This window comes from Aspergillus affinis (assembly GCF_023601865.1).
Source record: "Aspergillus affinis strain CMG 70 chromosome Unknown NODE_1_length_919884_cov_86_970707, whole genome shotgun sequence".
NCBI classification, from domain to species: domain Eukaryota; kingdom Fungi; phylum Ascomycota; class Eurotiomycetes; order Eurotiales; family Aspergillaceae; genus Aspergillus; species Aspergillus affinis.
Window position 1 is genome coordinate 391133 of NW_026515782.1, and position 15205 is coordinate 406337.

Consider the following 15205-nt stretch of genomic DNA (forward strand, 5'->3'; position numbering starts at 1 on the left):
GATGTAATTCTGACTGATACATAGATTAATGATGTGTCATATCTCCTCGGAGTTACGTAGTATTTCCTCAGCTCCAGTGTGTTCGAGACCCATCTTCTGCCTGAGTTTCCCGAAGACATATCTCATGCAGAAGCGCCAAAACAATAGGTATATCTCATGTAGGACAGAATGGTGTGAATTATCGAATCTAATTCCCAAGGCTTATGCACGATGCGTCATCCTGTTCCTTTTCCCTATTTGTCTTTTTCCTTCCTTCATCCCACGCCCAACCCGAGTCCAATGATGCAGGGATATACTATACATGTGAATCTCGCGCATCCCAGCCCCCAGTCACACCAGTAAGATTTTGAAAATTCAATCATATATCTTAAATAGATTTCCTCTGATTTGTACACAGCTTTACAGTTTCTTCAAAGAAACAAATCTCATCACTATGATTATTGACGAATCTGACCCAAATGGCCATGGACCTGCATGGAAACATTCCAATCGCATCTATGCTATACTCCAGTACAATTTTATAGTGTTTCCCTGTACCTTGCTCCTCACCTTCTATGGTAAAGCGCCCGATTCCCTATGTGATTGGCTCTTTTGCTGTTGTTGACTATGCCTGGCAGGGCTGAAGAGGCTGGTCGACTATACGGGCTACTATGCGGATGTTACAGACGAGGTGTGGACCAGGTCGGCAACCGTCCATGCTGCTTCTACTGCATTTTTCTTCTTCATGCAGTTTCCTCCATATGCCAATACCCTCGGTCTGTGTCTACCCATGCAACCATTGAAGCATACCAAGGGGCCAAAGAAAAGGCGCCTCGGAACGCTGAGGATTTGTCTCGTCACCAAAGGTACCAACGTGCAGGTATGGTCTTATCTGATCCAATAAGAAAGGACCCCAGCTCATTGCTTATCCTCGAGTCATTTACAGACAGCAATTAACTCGGCCCGCTGTTGGGACTCACTCAGCCAACGTCACCATCCTGCAATACGATTTCACGTCCTCGTCGACAACAACAATGGTGCCGAGTTCCGTTCGCAGCTACCGTCGTACATTATCGTGGACCAGGTGCCGAAGAATGTTCCATCGCAACGAGCTCTGTACAAAGCCCGCGCGCTCGAACACTTTCGTCAGAAATACAAGCTATCCAAGGAGGATTGGGTCTTGCATCTTGACGAGGAATCTGAGATTGATGAGCGCGTCCTGGATGCTTCACTGGACTTTATTGAGCGAGGCACAGCGGATATTGGAAATGTACGCTGTCTTCCTCGCACTTCGGTACGATCATCATGACCATCCCGTTGCTGACTATCATAGGGCACCATCTATTATACCTCAGTCAATCATTGGACCAATACCTTCCTGTCAGCCACGGAGATTGTTCGTTTAGCAGAGGACTATGGTCGCTTCCAGCTCCCCTTCAAAACGCTCAAACGGCCCTTTCTAGGTTGGATCCATGGCTCCTGGTTGCTGATCAATGGAGAGGTGGAAAACCGCATCGGGTGGGACACGGATAATATGTGCGAGGATTACTGGTTCGGCTATCACGTAGGTTTCTTCTTCCGCTGCACAGAGTTCTATGGCTGATCATGATACAGGCGGCCCAGCATGGATTCAAGTTCGAATGGGTGCACGCACTCTTTCGCGAACAGCCACCCGTCAGCCTGATGGACTTCTGGCGGCAGCGTCGCAGATGGTACACAGGAATTTGGAGTATGGATCGAATAACTGTGCGTTTGGCCTTGATTGCGGCTGGCTTGAGCGGACTAGCCGCCCTCATGGTGTAGGTTACGCTCCCCATCATGCTCCAGTGGTGACTACTAATGCAAAAGGATAGTCCTGTGATCGGTATCCTCGGGATTCGTATTGTCGCTCCCTCCTGGTACTGGTACTGGATGTTGTTTAACGACGCAACAACAATCCATATTCTCGCTGTGGCGAGCGTCCTTCAGGACCTCAGCATGACAGATGTGTCGATCATAAACATTGTTGGTCATGCCATCGTGTCGATTATTTTGTCGCCTTTTGCCCACGTCCTTCAAGCAGTCGCACTCGTTAGCTCATTGCTCGTTCCATCCACGGGATATTGTGTCATTGAAAAAGCCTAGAGAGATGTCTGATCCACGTCGCTTAGTGGAGGTAGAAGGATATCGCTATTGGAGGCGGGCAGCCATGGCAGCATTCAAGATGGGCCCGTTTGACGACAGATGTTCCAAGCAAAGACGGTAGAGGTTCAATGAGCCCTTGACTCGTGTAACCAAAGTCCACATAAGATAGATACATAAACCAGTCCAATTATAGAGGCCAATTCACCGCTGAGTCCTACTCAATGCTGTCATAGTAGCCTACCATACGCCAGTACCAGGAGAGAAAGTATGCATTAGTCTCCCAGTGCATCTGCGCCCACCATTTTTCGTGAAAGGACGCATAGGCACCCGAACGAATATCTTCTGGGCACGGCCATTGGATATTCCAGGTGAGATTTAGTTTTACCCATGGCATTGGACCAAAAGGGGAAAATACATGGTTCAACACGCTTTGGTCTCCGATGCTGCCGTCAAAGCTGTTGGTGACTTTCAGGACGGCTTCGAAGTATCGAAACACGTCCAGTGATGGTTTCAGCACCATAAATCCGGAGTTGATGGTAAACCAATCCCAGAAATCTTCGGGGACGCGCGACGGGTGTGCCGAATGATTGGTTCGCAGCTGAGGTAGGCCAGCTATGAAATAGCTCCCTGGAGGTGGCACATCTATTTCGTGGTGGTGGGACTGGCTAAGAACTGGCGCCCGCGAGTAAATTTCCGGTGCACTGAAGATGTCATCCAGGGGTCTACTCAAGACGGTGTCGACGTCCAGAAAGAGGACCAGATCGTACTGAACCATCTGCCACAGGCGTAGTTTGGTCATGATATGTGTCCACCGTGCGTCTTTCGGCCGCACCCAGTCCACGCTGAAATCTTTCCACTCGATGAGATGGGCGCCGTCGCGCCGCAGGCGGTCCTTCTTCTCTGGGTCAACATTCTCGTGGACGAAGATGACAAATTCAATATCCAGTCTCGTCCTTGTTTCGGGGGCGTGCAGCACCTGGTAGGTAAGAATGCGGGCAGCATCAAAGTATGGGTCGCTGGAGTTGTGGAATTCTGAGAGGTAGTTGAGGGTTTCGGAGGGTTTGCTGAGGTAGGTCGCGTATATGGCCTTCTCGCGATTAACAAGACCAAATCGACGGGTCTGGATGTTGTGTAGCCATGATAGGGTCAGTGCTATAACAGCTAACGCACTCGTCCACTTGAAAGTTCGATTCATTTCGTGCAGTGATGCATTTCCTGGGTGAGGGCACCCAGATGTAGTTGGAATTGAAGAGAGGTATGGTGTTGACAGACTTTCAGTAGGAGGGAAGTACCTATCTCTTAGACATCTCGTGACCCAATAGATCGGCGGCCCACATGTGATACATCTTCCCAATAACTGGGTTGGCCATCTTGAATGTGTGATAGATCTGAAGACTGACTCCTCAACACCTGGTTTCCGACATAGCCCGACAAGCCCCGCAGCATGATATGGGCTCAGCCACTGAGAGCGAATCCAGTAATTTACGGTCTGGTGTAAACGGCGCAAACATTCAAGCATACCAGTACCCGTGTTACTACGTAGAGGTCTCAGTGTAACTGAACAGGATCCGCCCAAGACCGCACATAGGCTATATCAGGATATCGGAAGTTATCGGTATCGCAACTAGGATAATCCCTGTATCCTTGTTACAAAGATCATAACGATCATGTCCGCGAGGATTCATACGGCATAGGAACCAGCAAATAGCGCCACGCCACATTCACCTGTCTGGAATTGATGATCCCGGATATGCTGAACTTGTTCATGGCCAACGTTCTACAAACCCCCAGCGCTGCTTACCTGTGGGCCGCCCTTTATGGGGCAGCAGGTGAGTTGGATCGGTATGGATTTCGATGTAGGTTTGGGTTTCGCTCTATGTGTGTTGATGCTGCTGTTGGTGCAGCACCACGTTTTGGGCCATCTCGGCATTTGTGGACTCTGTATGGTCTTATGCGGCGGAAGTTTGGAAATAGGTTACTTCATTTGGCAAAGGTCCTGCTAGGTCGCTTGATGCATAGGTTTCACCAGGTTAGTAGAATGCTGATTTATTAATGGATCGGCGCTCAGTCCGCCACATACAGATCATCTAAAAGTTACCCACATGTTCTTGGTGGGTAAACCGTCACCAGCGTGTCTCAATTTCTCCTTGTCCCAAGGATCCGTTTCTATATGAATACCAAAGACGCATTATCACAAGAGCTGGTACGTCGCATAGCAATAGAAGTTCTTGTATCACGACGAGTAATTCAAAGATGGTTTGTTAATTGCAGGCTATAAGGATAGTCGGACCCGCACGACATATCACATAGAGAAAAGTGTCAGGATGAGGAATTGATGTACTGGCTAGTACTGAACATGTCCAATAGAATCAGATGATTGATTGAGGTTGTTGAGATCGGTTGAGCGATCTCAGGGGTCTATATAAATCGAACTATGGCGTGTTATGACACCATACTGGGGAGAAATTGGGTGAACGATGAAAAAGCCTATCCCGAAGCGTCCTAGTTAGTGGTATTTGACCACTCCCTCAGTTTGTCAAAAAGTAAAATCCGATATGTGAATCCAGAAGGGGGGAAAATATGAGAACTGACCGCAATTTCGCATGGTCACTCACTCATTCGCTGATTGCGCCCGTCATACCGCCTCTGCAGCAAAAAGCTGGGCCGATCGTGCCTACGTCCCTTGAATCAGCAATACCTTGCCTAAATATTCAGCGTAGTAGGCAAAAGTCTTACGAGGGAAACCAGGTTATAATCTAACGTATTGGACTATACACTTATACGCTTATGCTTTTGTTGAGCTTTCAATCCCTTTGTTCCCCCAACTGACCTCTTCTCTAATTCCGCCCTGGTCCATCTAGCGGTGGTATCCCTATGGTTGTCTTTCTGGTCACCATTCTGCGCAGCAACATAGATCTCCCCGCATACTGCAGACACACGTACTCTAGTTAAGCAGCCCATTATCGATGACGAACCGGAGTGGCTTTCGAGAACTATTGGAACACGCCCGCAACTGCGAACCAGAGCAGATTGACGATTGTTGTGAAACGTGGCTGGTGAAGGCCTAGAATAAGACCGCACCATCGGGAATAATTCCATGGTCACTCATAGATAAAGCAAGTTGATCGGGTGGTCACAATGAGTCACGGTCCTGAAAGCCTTAGCTAGATCAACATTTCATGAAAGCAACCATGTTAATAATGGGGCACATGATCTTATCTGCTGATACTATTTATCTCTGACGACCATGGTTTTAAGATATGGTGTGTGTTGTGGATTTAGTAGCTGGGTCATCCCTTGAGGCGCTTTGTAGTCATATGACACCATCCATGTTAGTATTAGTAGCTTAGTAGCTGTTATAGTTCACGGAAAGTTGAATTATAATGTTCTAAGAGGGTATACACGAAGTTATACATATGTTTTGAGAAGCAAGTAGCATGTAATGGTGCTTCTATGAGTGAACATGGAATCATTTCCGATGTTGTTTTCTTATTCTTGGCCATCACCAGCCTCGTTTCACACAAATGGTAACGAAAGTGTTATGCCGCACTTTCAAAGGGCATAACTGGGTTCGAAAGGGCAGTAAACACGTTAGATCAGAGAAATGGAGGGCGCTGTTTCTCTGGCATGAGTGGCGGGGGACGGTCTTGGTTTAAAATTCGAAGGGAAACCATTAATTATTGAAAAAATATTCTCTGACTTTGTGGAGAAATAGTGTCTGAAGAAATACTTTAAAAGACTACTCACCAACGATCCTCAGGAAGCATCTCCCAAGGGTGATTGGTGTGTAATCTCCTCCAAGTAAACCAGAGGATTTCCACTATGCCTGCCAAAAGATATTGTAATGAGGTTCAAACTCGGTTTCTAATTGCTCAAATCCAACCACCGCAGGAAGGATGGTTGAAACTTCTCTCAAGGGTCCGGTCGATTGACGATGCTGTTGCATCCCATCCGCATTTAAGAATGGCCCCCTTACTTACGCCTATCAACCAAGCAAGCTTCGAATTGAGTGGGGCTTTAAAGATAGGCTTCAGCGGATAGGAATTTAGCTGAATGGGTCTTATATACCCTCTCAGGACGTTCTCTCTCTGAGTCGGACTGACTCCAGGTATAAGTTTCAGACTACAATTCCATAAATTTAATCGGCAAGCAGGGAAATGGCCTGGAGTGTCATTATTATTGATGGCTGTTTCTGAATCACATGTAAATTCCATCCTGTCGTGTCTAGGAGTCAGACGGCTAGACCGCAAAGAGAGACTCTATATCGATCCCATCAGGTATTAAATTACTTAGTGATGCGTACATCCCGTCTAATCAGCTTAATTTAAATAGATACTTTTCCCTCTCCTGATACGTTTCGCGAGATAGTTGGATCGACTATCTATTACCGTGCCATTGTTCTAGGTCATAAAAGAGCGGTTACGGGCTTTGGCGTACCATGGTCATTAGTAAATGCAAGAAGACTAGAAAATGTCACTAATATGCTTCACACGAATCTTGGGTTTCTCCAATTTTGGAGACTGGTTCATTCCAAGACGAACTGTTGTAGTTCAGAGAAAAGTTGAATTCTTGTTCTTAGAGGGTATACATGAGGCTATGTATACATCTTAAGAAGCAAGTTGATTTACAATCAACTACAATCAACTTGCTTCATCTATGAGTGGTCATAGAATTATTTCCGATGTTGCGGCCCTATTTCTGGCGTCACCAGCCTCGTTTCAAAACACGAACCACATTTCCCCAGTGGCGAACTACGTACGTCATAGGGGCGTTTGAGCTCTATAACGGTCATCTGATGCTCTTCCTTTGGTCAGCAGAATATTGAGAAGTCCAAGTTCGAGATGACCCATACATCACGTTAGGTCTGCACCTACAGATTCGCCACCAAGTGTTCCTCAAGATACTGGCAAGATACTGAAGATTTGCAAAATAGGACACAACTCCATCTCACAGCTGTGACAAATCATCCTATTTCCCCGACTATCGACGAAGTATACATATCGGAGATGCAGATGAGTCGTCGACTACCTAACATATGCACGACCTTTCAGATGCAGCATTCGTCCTTGAGTTCTACCGTCCATATCTATCCAACCATCCGTTCTTATAGTGACATAAGGCAATCTCGTGATAACGACGCAAGCGGAGTAGAAAAGGAAGTCAACAGTAAGGCGGCCGAAGGCGCAGGCAGGGGTTAGTTTGTCTATACCGGGACCAGTTAGTCCAGCTGGCTGGTTTCAGTTCATCAGAATATGTTCTACTAACTTTTCTAATGACGAAGTGCCATCAAAACCCAACACATCCACTGAGACAGAAAAGAATGATGGCAAACACCACCAGTACTACAGTCTTAAGAACTATCGAGAGGGACCTAATACTGAGAGCGGAAAGGTTGACGCTGGTTGTAAAGAGAGTGTTCAAGCGCACAATAAAGACATGCAGAACAGACGTGAGAAACATTGATCCGGTGCACGCCTAGTATGTCCTATTGTTGTCGTGTTTATCCCATTTCGCGCGCCTGTACCTTACGTATGCAATAAAGGCTCTGCCATTAGTACGACAGTACAAACGTGTCAACCGTATGGTTTAATACTGTCCACAGTAGTGGCATGGGGTGTGTAAATTTAACTACGCTACTAATTGTCATCTCATCGGTACTTACTCCTACAAGAGATTTGGTCACCCAAAGACGCCGATCACATCTAGATTATAGAGGACATTGCTCCGAAGCATAATATCATAAAGTTCCCAGGATAGCGTACTAAATCTAGACCTTCCTTGCTAGCTGTGGGCGAAGTAGCATCAGGTATCAGCATTCCTCAGCTTGTACATAACAGCAGTCCAACAAGTAGGCGAACGCCATGTGAAGAAATCACTAGCCAGAAGGTCGTACATCCGCATAACGATGGCAAAGCATACATGATCACAATACCCGCAAGGATAGAGATGCTGATAGTCAGATATCGACACCTGCATCAGTCTCTAACCCGTTCCACTGCCGCTGATAAGAGGTGTCCGCTCAGATGCGGGAGGAGAAGCCTAATCACCATCCACAGTGTTGCCGTCGGCCGCCGTAGCTTCAGCCACCGTGAGCAGCTTAGGAGGCGTCGGGGAATGTGGGAAACGTGAGCGACCGCGAGACTGGATGAAAAAAAATTTGCGGGTTTTTGTGTGTTATATACCTCAGTCGTCCTCCTCGGACCTTCTTCATGGACGCCTGCTGGTCGCGGGTTTCCTCCATCGTCATATCCCCCTCGTAGTGGTGGCTTTCGCCAGAGACATCCAGCCCAGGACTGCTTGCGCGGGGCCAAATATATAAAATGATCTTAGGGATGACTTTATCCAGGACCAAACGAATCATCATCCCCATTGGTACTGCGAGAGCGCCAAGCAACACGCTCACTGCCCACTGGGAGGGCTGGTCAAGACGTTGTACGGCAAATGCCTTCCGGCCGAGGAAGATGATCAGAACTTGGCCACCTATAATGATGACTTGGATAGTGATGAACCATCTGTTGCTTAGGACGCCCTCCATAATACTTAGGTGATTGTCAATCCGGCGGCAGCTGCAGGGATCAGTCAGTAAGTGATTCTACCAAGGGGACGCCTGTACTTACCTATACTAGTTGAATATTTGCATGAACACAAACGTATTGAATACCACAGTCTGCATCGACCCATTATCCCAATTCACGAAGTTGGATCCGCCGCCAGAGTGCAGGAAAAGCGTCACGGCTAATTGATAGACGGCCTGACCAATGATCATTTTCCACATTGTCAAGGTGATTAATGGCGCGGATTTGGGGTCAGGTTTGCGCTCGAGCACGTAAGGCGAAGGAAGATCAGTTGCTACAGTAGAATTCGTCAACTTGCTAAGTTAAAAGATCGTGAGAGAATACCAAGTGTAAGTGCGGCGAAAGTGTCTATGATGAGGTTGACTCACAGCAGCTGCACTGCGCTGAGAACAGGATCTTCCTTATTACTGGCAGCAGAGGAAACAAAGGTAAGAACGCTAGCCGTGATGTTGACAGTTATTTGGAACTGAAAAAGACGATCAACCTTTGATCTATAAGCAGTTCATGGTTTGTCTACCTGAAGGAATTTCCTGATGGCGTCATTAACTTTGCGCCCCCATGCTATCGCCTTGACACTTGATGCAAAATTGTTGTCTATTATGATAATATCTGACGCTTCCTTAGCAACTTCCGTGTTAGTAAGGCCCAGTGCGAAGCCAACATCGGCGGGCTTAAGTCCCTGTGCGTCATTTGTCCCATCCCCAGTCACAGCGACAGTCTCGCCAAGTTTCTTGAGCTGGGTGACCAAAATTTTCTTGTCGTCCGGACTTGACTGCGCGATGATCTGCAGCCTTGGAATAAGCTCGACTATCCTACCATGGCTTAACTGGCGGAATGCAGGCCCTTCGATGGCGATACCACTAGGTGTGTAGATGCCGCACTGCTGGGCGATAGCTTTTGCTGTGATGATATTGTCGCCAGTCACGATCCTGACAAAAACTCCGGCGTGCGAAGACGCCTAGCATTGTTATATCCCTGAACATTGGTTTAAACTCTACCATTTCGCCGTCATTTTCGCGCGTCACCGCCTCATGAGGCGACCAGATTTCGAAGTCTCGATGCACAAGCGCAATACATCTCAGAGATCGAGACGCATAGTCGGTGATAATGGTGTCCATCGCGACCCTATTGTCCACGGAGAGTGGTGCTTCAGCCAGACCAATGGTTGCGTCCTGTACGATTTGTGTTAATTGACGGAGTAAGATCTCTGCAGCTCCTTTAACCAGCATTCTATACTTTCTATTATTCCTCTTAATAACCACCGCCATACATTTGCGGCTTGAGTCGAACGGGAAGATCTGCATGATCTTTGTGTTTGCTCTCTCCTCGCCTACTAGTCCAAGCCCGAGTTGCTCTCGTGCGAATGAGAGCAATGCCGTCTCCGTTTTAGATTCGACAAATGTCGCTTTGCCATCGGCAGTGTCACTCTCGAACGCAGCTGGGTTGAGAACAATTGATTGGAGCGAGTGGTTTTTGATCGATGGTGAAAGCGTGTATATCACCTCGGACGCCGAAAGTGTTCCTGAGCCTAGTACGCTGGCCTGATTGCGACCCGTCACAGTAAGACTTAGCTCCGAGTGTTTTCCCGATCGTTCTTGCACGGTCGAGTATGACTACTCACCTCGCATCGCCCATGAATCATAACATCACCGCACGGCCGAGGAACTGTGCAGCACTACCACGAACAGCCCTTTGGAGCGGAAAATTTATCTAGACCATTAATTGTATGGTTTTTTGTTGGTCGAGAATATAGTATCACTATACCGCTGGTTACTTTCTTATGACCACTTGTAGTGGAATCTTGTGCTGCAATTCCAACGTTTAGTTGTGGATCGCCAGATGCCCTGGTTAAAATCTATAATCACTACACCATCTTTTGCCGAGACGGTGAAGATACTTGAAGGAGCTGAATATCAGGAAAACACGAATGACAATACGTAATTTAGTGTAATCGCGTCGATGATGGTTAGATCCCAGACTCATTGACTATACACATTTGTTTTATAATAAAACAACGAGAACCGAATCGGTAATATACGTTCTGGAAAGGATTGATGTTCTCCGCGGCCAAGTTGAACCTCAAGTTGAATCCCTGGGCAACTTCTTATCTAGGACTAGCGTCCCAAACCACTGTATTTCAGCGCTGTCTGTGCAAGTCATGATCGACGGTCGTCACCATCGAGTTGGGCGTGCCTGTTTTTCTCGCCAGACTAGAGTGCCGGTTTGTCTTTCTAGATGGACCCGCGAGGACCAGGTCGATGCATTCGGGGTCATTGTAGTGCACCTCGATCGGGTTAATTCGTACAACAGGCCCTTTAGATTTACTGTTTAGTTTCTTGTTTGACGGTATCGTTGATAGATTTATACATACTGTATTGTTTATGCATCTCCGCGACGCGCTGGAAGTACTTTCCACCAAGCTATACCTCGTAATAGCTCTCATACCAGTGTGTCAAGGCTAGCGATTTTAGATACTATTCTAAGAATCAGCGGTAAAACTGTCAGCCGTCTAGCTTACCAGCTAATTTGGATCCTGGGATGCTGGCCAGTGGCGACAGATACACTGCAATCGTTAGAAAAATGAGCCTGTGTAAGCCATATTGCAGCTATTCTACCTACAGCGATAAAAGCTTACACAGACAGTTTGGGAAAGGAGAAGGATAATAGCTAGACCAGATGTAATTATTAGCACTAATCAATTCTTGGTATTCATATCTTCCATACCAACTTTCCTCCCTCCTCTTGTATCGCCATGGCTCCCACTGTCGCCTTCGTTACCGGTGCCAACCGAGGCCTGGGCTTCGGACTAGTCAAGAACTTCGTGGCCAATCCGAACAATGTAAGTTATTAATTATTATTATTATCATCATCATGACAAGAGGATCATCCTTCCCGACGCTAATTCAATGGCCCCTCTTACTTGCAGGTTGTCGTGGCAGCCGTTCGTGATCCCGCACACACAACTGCCCAGGAACTCACTCGGCTCTCCACGGGCGAGGGCAGCAGCGTTATCGTCGTGAAGTATGACGCCGGGGTCGAGCAGTCCGCCTTTGACGCTGTCAAGGAAGCCACCTACAGGGGCGTCGACCACATCGATTACGTGGTGGCCAACGCCGGCATCGCCAAGGTGTTCCCGCTCGTGAACGAGGTCAAGCGCGCTGACATCGTCGAACACATCGAGGTGAACGTCTTAAGTGTGGTCTCGCTCTACCAGGCGACTCGGTCGTTGCTGGAGAAGTCAACTGCTAAGCCTGTTTTTGCGATTATGGGATCTGGGGGCGGTGCTCTCGGGTGAGAATATCCATGTCTATTCCCTGTGCTCTTTTTCTACTGTCCTAGTTTACTAACGAACTGTGTTCTATCTGCCCTAGTCGCCAACCCCCCATCCCCAGCGCCGCTTATGGGGCTTCCAAGTCTATTCTCCCATGGTATGCCGTGCGAATCAGCGCCGAAGACGAGTGGCTCAACACCTTCGTCATTGACCCCGGCTGGGTGCAGACCGACATGGGCAACAGTGCTGCCAGAGGATGGGGTCTGGAATCCGCGCCAGACACGGTCGACAAGTCGACCTCTGGCATTATTGACTTAATCACGAAGGGAACTAAGGAGCAGTACGGTGGAAAGGTTGTCTTGTACAATGGCGAAGTTCAGGTATACTAGATTAGATTTCGAATTCCATTTATTTTATATTCGGCTCTCTTTCCACTTCTCTTTCTTCTTTGACTCTTCATATCTTCATGCACTTCTATATCTTTCTTTCTCAACCGAAATCTGCGCGGCGTTTTATTCTTTTTATCGACGATGCTGTTTAAATCGGGAAAGGGAAGCCCTCACGCGGTATTTCCGCCATATCCAACGCTCATAAACAAAAAGCAAAAAAGAATAGAACTCAGGAATGTATACAGCCGTATGCGAAGTCACAGAGGATTAGGATGGCATTATTATAGTCAAGGAGTTCAAGGTGTAATCTGAGGCAATAATCATTCCGATTAACTTTTCACAACCCAAGGTCCATTTGCGCCAGAAACCATTATATACCACGTTCATATTACGAAGTCCTACGGAATGGTTTGTATTCTTTACAGGACTTATGCTATCTTCCTTTAAAAATGCTCTAGTCTTCTAGTTCTATACTAGAAAGTAATTATTCAGAGACCAATGACGAATGGGTTACTCGAATAGCTAGATTATTCGGCTGATTAAAGCCCAATTTCTTACCAGGCTGTATAAAATTCGCAAATTCCCAATCTGTTATGTTTTTTTTATATAATCGCGAACCAGGAAATGATAGTATGCCTACATTTTTGTGGTACTAGAATTCAAAATATATTCTCTTCGGTGCAGAATCAAGATAAAAATTCCTGCTGGAGTCGACAAAAAGTATAAGTTAGCAATTGCCAGATACTAGATAAGGCAATTAAACGAGAACCGAAGCAGCTCGAATGAAATAAAAATAAACAAGTATACAGTCTATATGTTCCCCATCTTGATCCCATCTCTATCCCTCCTACCCTCACTCTCACGCCTTGCACAGATGACCATCCCTACGCAGCTCATACGCCTCAGCCGATCCAGGCGATGTCGTCGCCCAGAGAACATGCGCAGGGTCATACTTGTTCTTGATAGCGGCCAGCCTCTCGTAGTCGGTACCGTAGTAGTCTTCCTTCCAATAGGGATAGTTGAAAATGGCCTCGTTCATATAGCTACCTCCTCTCGGCGTGATGTCACGTAGGTCGATCTGCCACTTGTTTTTTTGGGAGACCTGCTCCTTCAGCTCAGTAAACGAGGCCAGAGGATAGCCCGTCACGCCGAAGTTGGCGATGTATAGCGAGTCTCGCCATGCGGGGAGGACTTCATTGTCGCCGGCCTTGTTGCCCGCCACGGCATGCGACACGTTTTGGCTGATCAGATACACGAATGAGTTTTCGGTCTGGACGAGGCTCTTGTACACGTCTGTCAGCTGCGACAGGCGTGTGGCATTGCGCACCAGGGATCGGGGGATCATGCGATCGCCGACGGTGGCGTTGCGGCCGTCGAAGTCGTTCCCCTCGTAGTAGGTGTAGTGCTTCAGGTAGGTGTCGTGGACGACGGTCTCATTCAGGGTGGCTGAGATGCCTAGGGAGGCCAGCTCGTCGTAGAAGGGCGTCAGAGCCGTGATGAGATCCGTCTTACTTCCGTCTGGCAGAGTCGCATAGTTGAGCTGGAAAACACCACCGGCGGCCAGGGCGACGAGCGATTGAAACCCCGGGATGGAATCAAGGATGTGGAGAAGATGTCGCTGCCACGCCTCCACGGCCGCCCAGTACTTGTCCGAGTTGCTCTCCACAAACAACAGTCTCGAGCCTGCCACGGGACCGTCAGGATGCACCTTCAGCGTGACGGACAGCACGATGGCGTAGTTCCCCGGACCGCCGCCGCTCAGGGTCCAGTATAGATCTGCATGCTGGTGGGCGACGCCACGAGGTGTCGACATTCGGTAGTCAGCACCTCGTATTCCAGCGCCTGGTCGGATCCCAGCCCATACGACGACGCCAACGGCCCGTGGCCAGCAGACTGAATCCAGCCTCCTGCCACACCCACCGAGTCACAGGTGCCTCCAGTGGCGCGGTATCCCTTCGCCGCCGCGGCCTTGCACAACTCGCCGACCTGGATCCCGGCACCAACGCGGGCGGCGGGCCCAGAGTATCGAGGGCTGGAATAGTTCGTGAAGCTCACGCTCTTCAGGTGGTACGTCCACAGTGCCAGGGAGCCTTTGCCGGTGGACCGACCCAGCGCGTCATGGCCCGTGTTCTTGATGATGAGGCGAACGTTGTTCTCACGGGCGAAGTTCACGCCAGCCAAGGCACTCGCTGCATCGAACACGTTGATGGCGTAGGAGACAAGGCCACCTAGCGAGCAAGAGGCGTTTGCGACGATCTCGCTTTTCACTGGCGACAGGGGGCCGTAGAAGGGGTTGCAGGTGTTGTTCTCGTAGTACATGGAAATGACATTCACCGGGTCATTTAAATTGGGGTTTTCTTCGAGTTAGTCTCCGCGTGGACCTTCATTCTTCTCAGCGGATATCGGGATTCTTTTTAAAATGGCTCAAGCGTTTCCCAAGTGGACACAATATCATGGCAAGCCGCCTCATCGGCCTGTCCGCTGTAGCATGACTGGCCCAGTGGGACGCCTTTCAGAAGTCGGTCATGAACTGTGCTGTTCAACTTGGCCCATTCCTGATGACTAGGCCATCCAGCATCTGTCGGGAGGTAGCGACAACAACTGGGAGAAGCTGCGTTGGTGACTGGGATGGCGGCCAACAAAGCGACATCCAGGCATCTGTCGCACCTATCATCGTCCTCATACGACGGCAGTGCTCGCTAGAATATTTCTTTGTCTCAATCCTGCCTTGTTTCGCGATAGCAGACGCGACAGGCGGTTTACGGTGGAAGCTTTCCAGCTAAGAGACTAATATGGGAGCCTAGAAAGGGTACTTGAAGTGGTCAACAGGAGAAATGTTTTATTTCTCTTCTGTAATATCTATGTCT

General features: G+C 48.3%; 5 protein-coding genes across 5 annotated transcripts; 2 read left to right on the plus strand and 3 right to left on the minus strand.

Annotated features, from left to right (window-relative positions):
* Positions 1 to 433: 433 nt before the first annotated feature.
* Positions 434 to 2103, plus strand: KD926_004048 (glycosyltransferase family 2 protein; the record flags this gene model as incomplete). The annotated part of the gene is made up of 6 exons (XM_053095801.1): positions 434 to 557; positions 618 to 859; positions 926 to 1249; positions 1313 to 1543; positions 1594 to 1778; positions 1833 to 2103. 6 exons carry the CDS (start codon positions 434 to 436, stop codon positions 2101 to 2103), a joined length of 1377 nt encoding a protein of 458 aa, XP_052961191.1.
* Positions 2104 to 2317: 214 nt separating this feature from the next.
* On the minus strand, positions 2318 to 3298 carry KD926_004049 (putative glycosyl transferase family 8 family; the record flags this gene model as incomplete). Its single annotated transcript, XM_053095812.1, has 1 exon — positions 2318 to 3298. One exon carries the CDS (start codon positions 3296 to 3298, stop codon positions 2318 to 2320), a length of 981 nt encoding a protein of 326 aa, XP_052961192.1.
* Positions 3299 to 8142: 4844 nt separating this feature from the next.
* Positions 8143 to 10313, minus strand: KD926_004050 (calcium ion P-type ATPase; the record flags this gene model as incomplete). The annotated part of the gene is made up of 7 exons (XM_053095823.1): positions 8143 to 8244; positions 8306 to 8669; positions 8754 to 8975; positions 9047 to 9144; positions 9196 to 9558; positions 9677 to 10244; positions 10300 to 10313. The coding sequence occupies 7 exons, from the start codon at positions 10311 to 10313 to the stop codon at positions 8143 to 8145; spliced, it is 1731 nt and encodes a 576-aa protein (XP_052961193.1).
* Positions 10314 to 11430: 1117 nt separating this feature from the next.
* On the plus strand, positions 11431 to 12338 carry KD926_004051 (uncharacterized protein; the record flags this gene model as incomplete). The annotated part of the gene is made up of 3 exons (XM_053095834.1): positions 11431 to 11517; positions 11605 to 11969; positions 12050 to 12338. The coding sequence occupies 3 exons, from the start codon at positions 11431 to 11433 to the stop codon at positions 12336 to 12338; spliced, it is 741 nt and encodes a 246-aa protein (XP_052961194.1).
* An 859-nt stretch (positions 12339 to 13197) lies between these two features.
* KD926_004052 (uncharacterized protein) lies at positions 13198 to 14657 on the minus strand (the record flags this gene model as incomplete). The annotated part of the gene is made up of 2 exons (XM_053095845.1): positions 13198 to 14121; positions 14166 to 14657. 2 exons carry the CDS (start codon positions 14655 to 14657, stop codon positions 13198 to 13200), a joined length of 1416 nt encoding a protein of 471 aa, XP_052961195.1.
* Between the last annotated feature and the right edge of the window lie 548 nt (positions 14658 to 15205).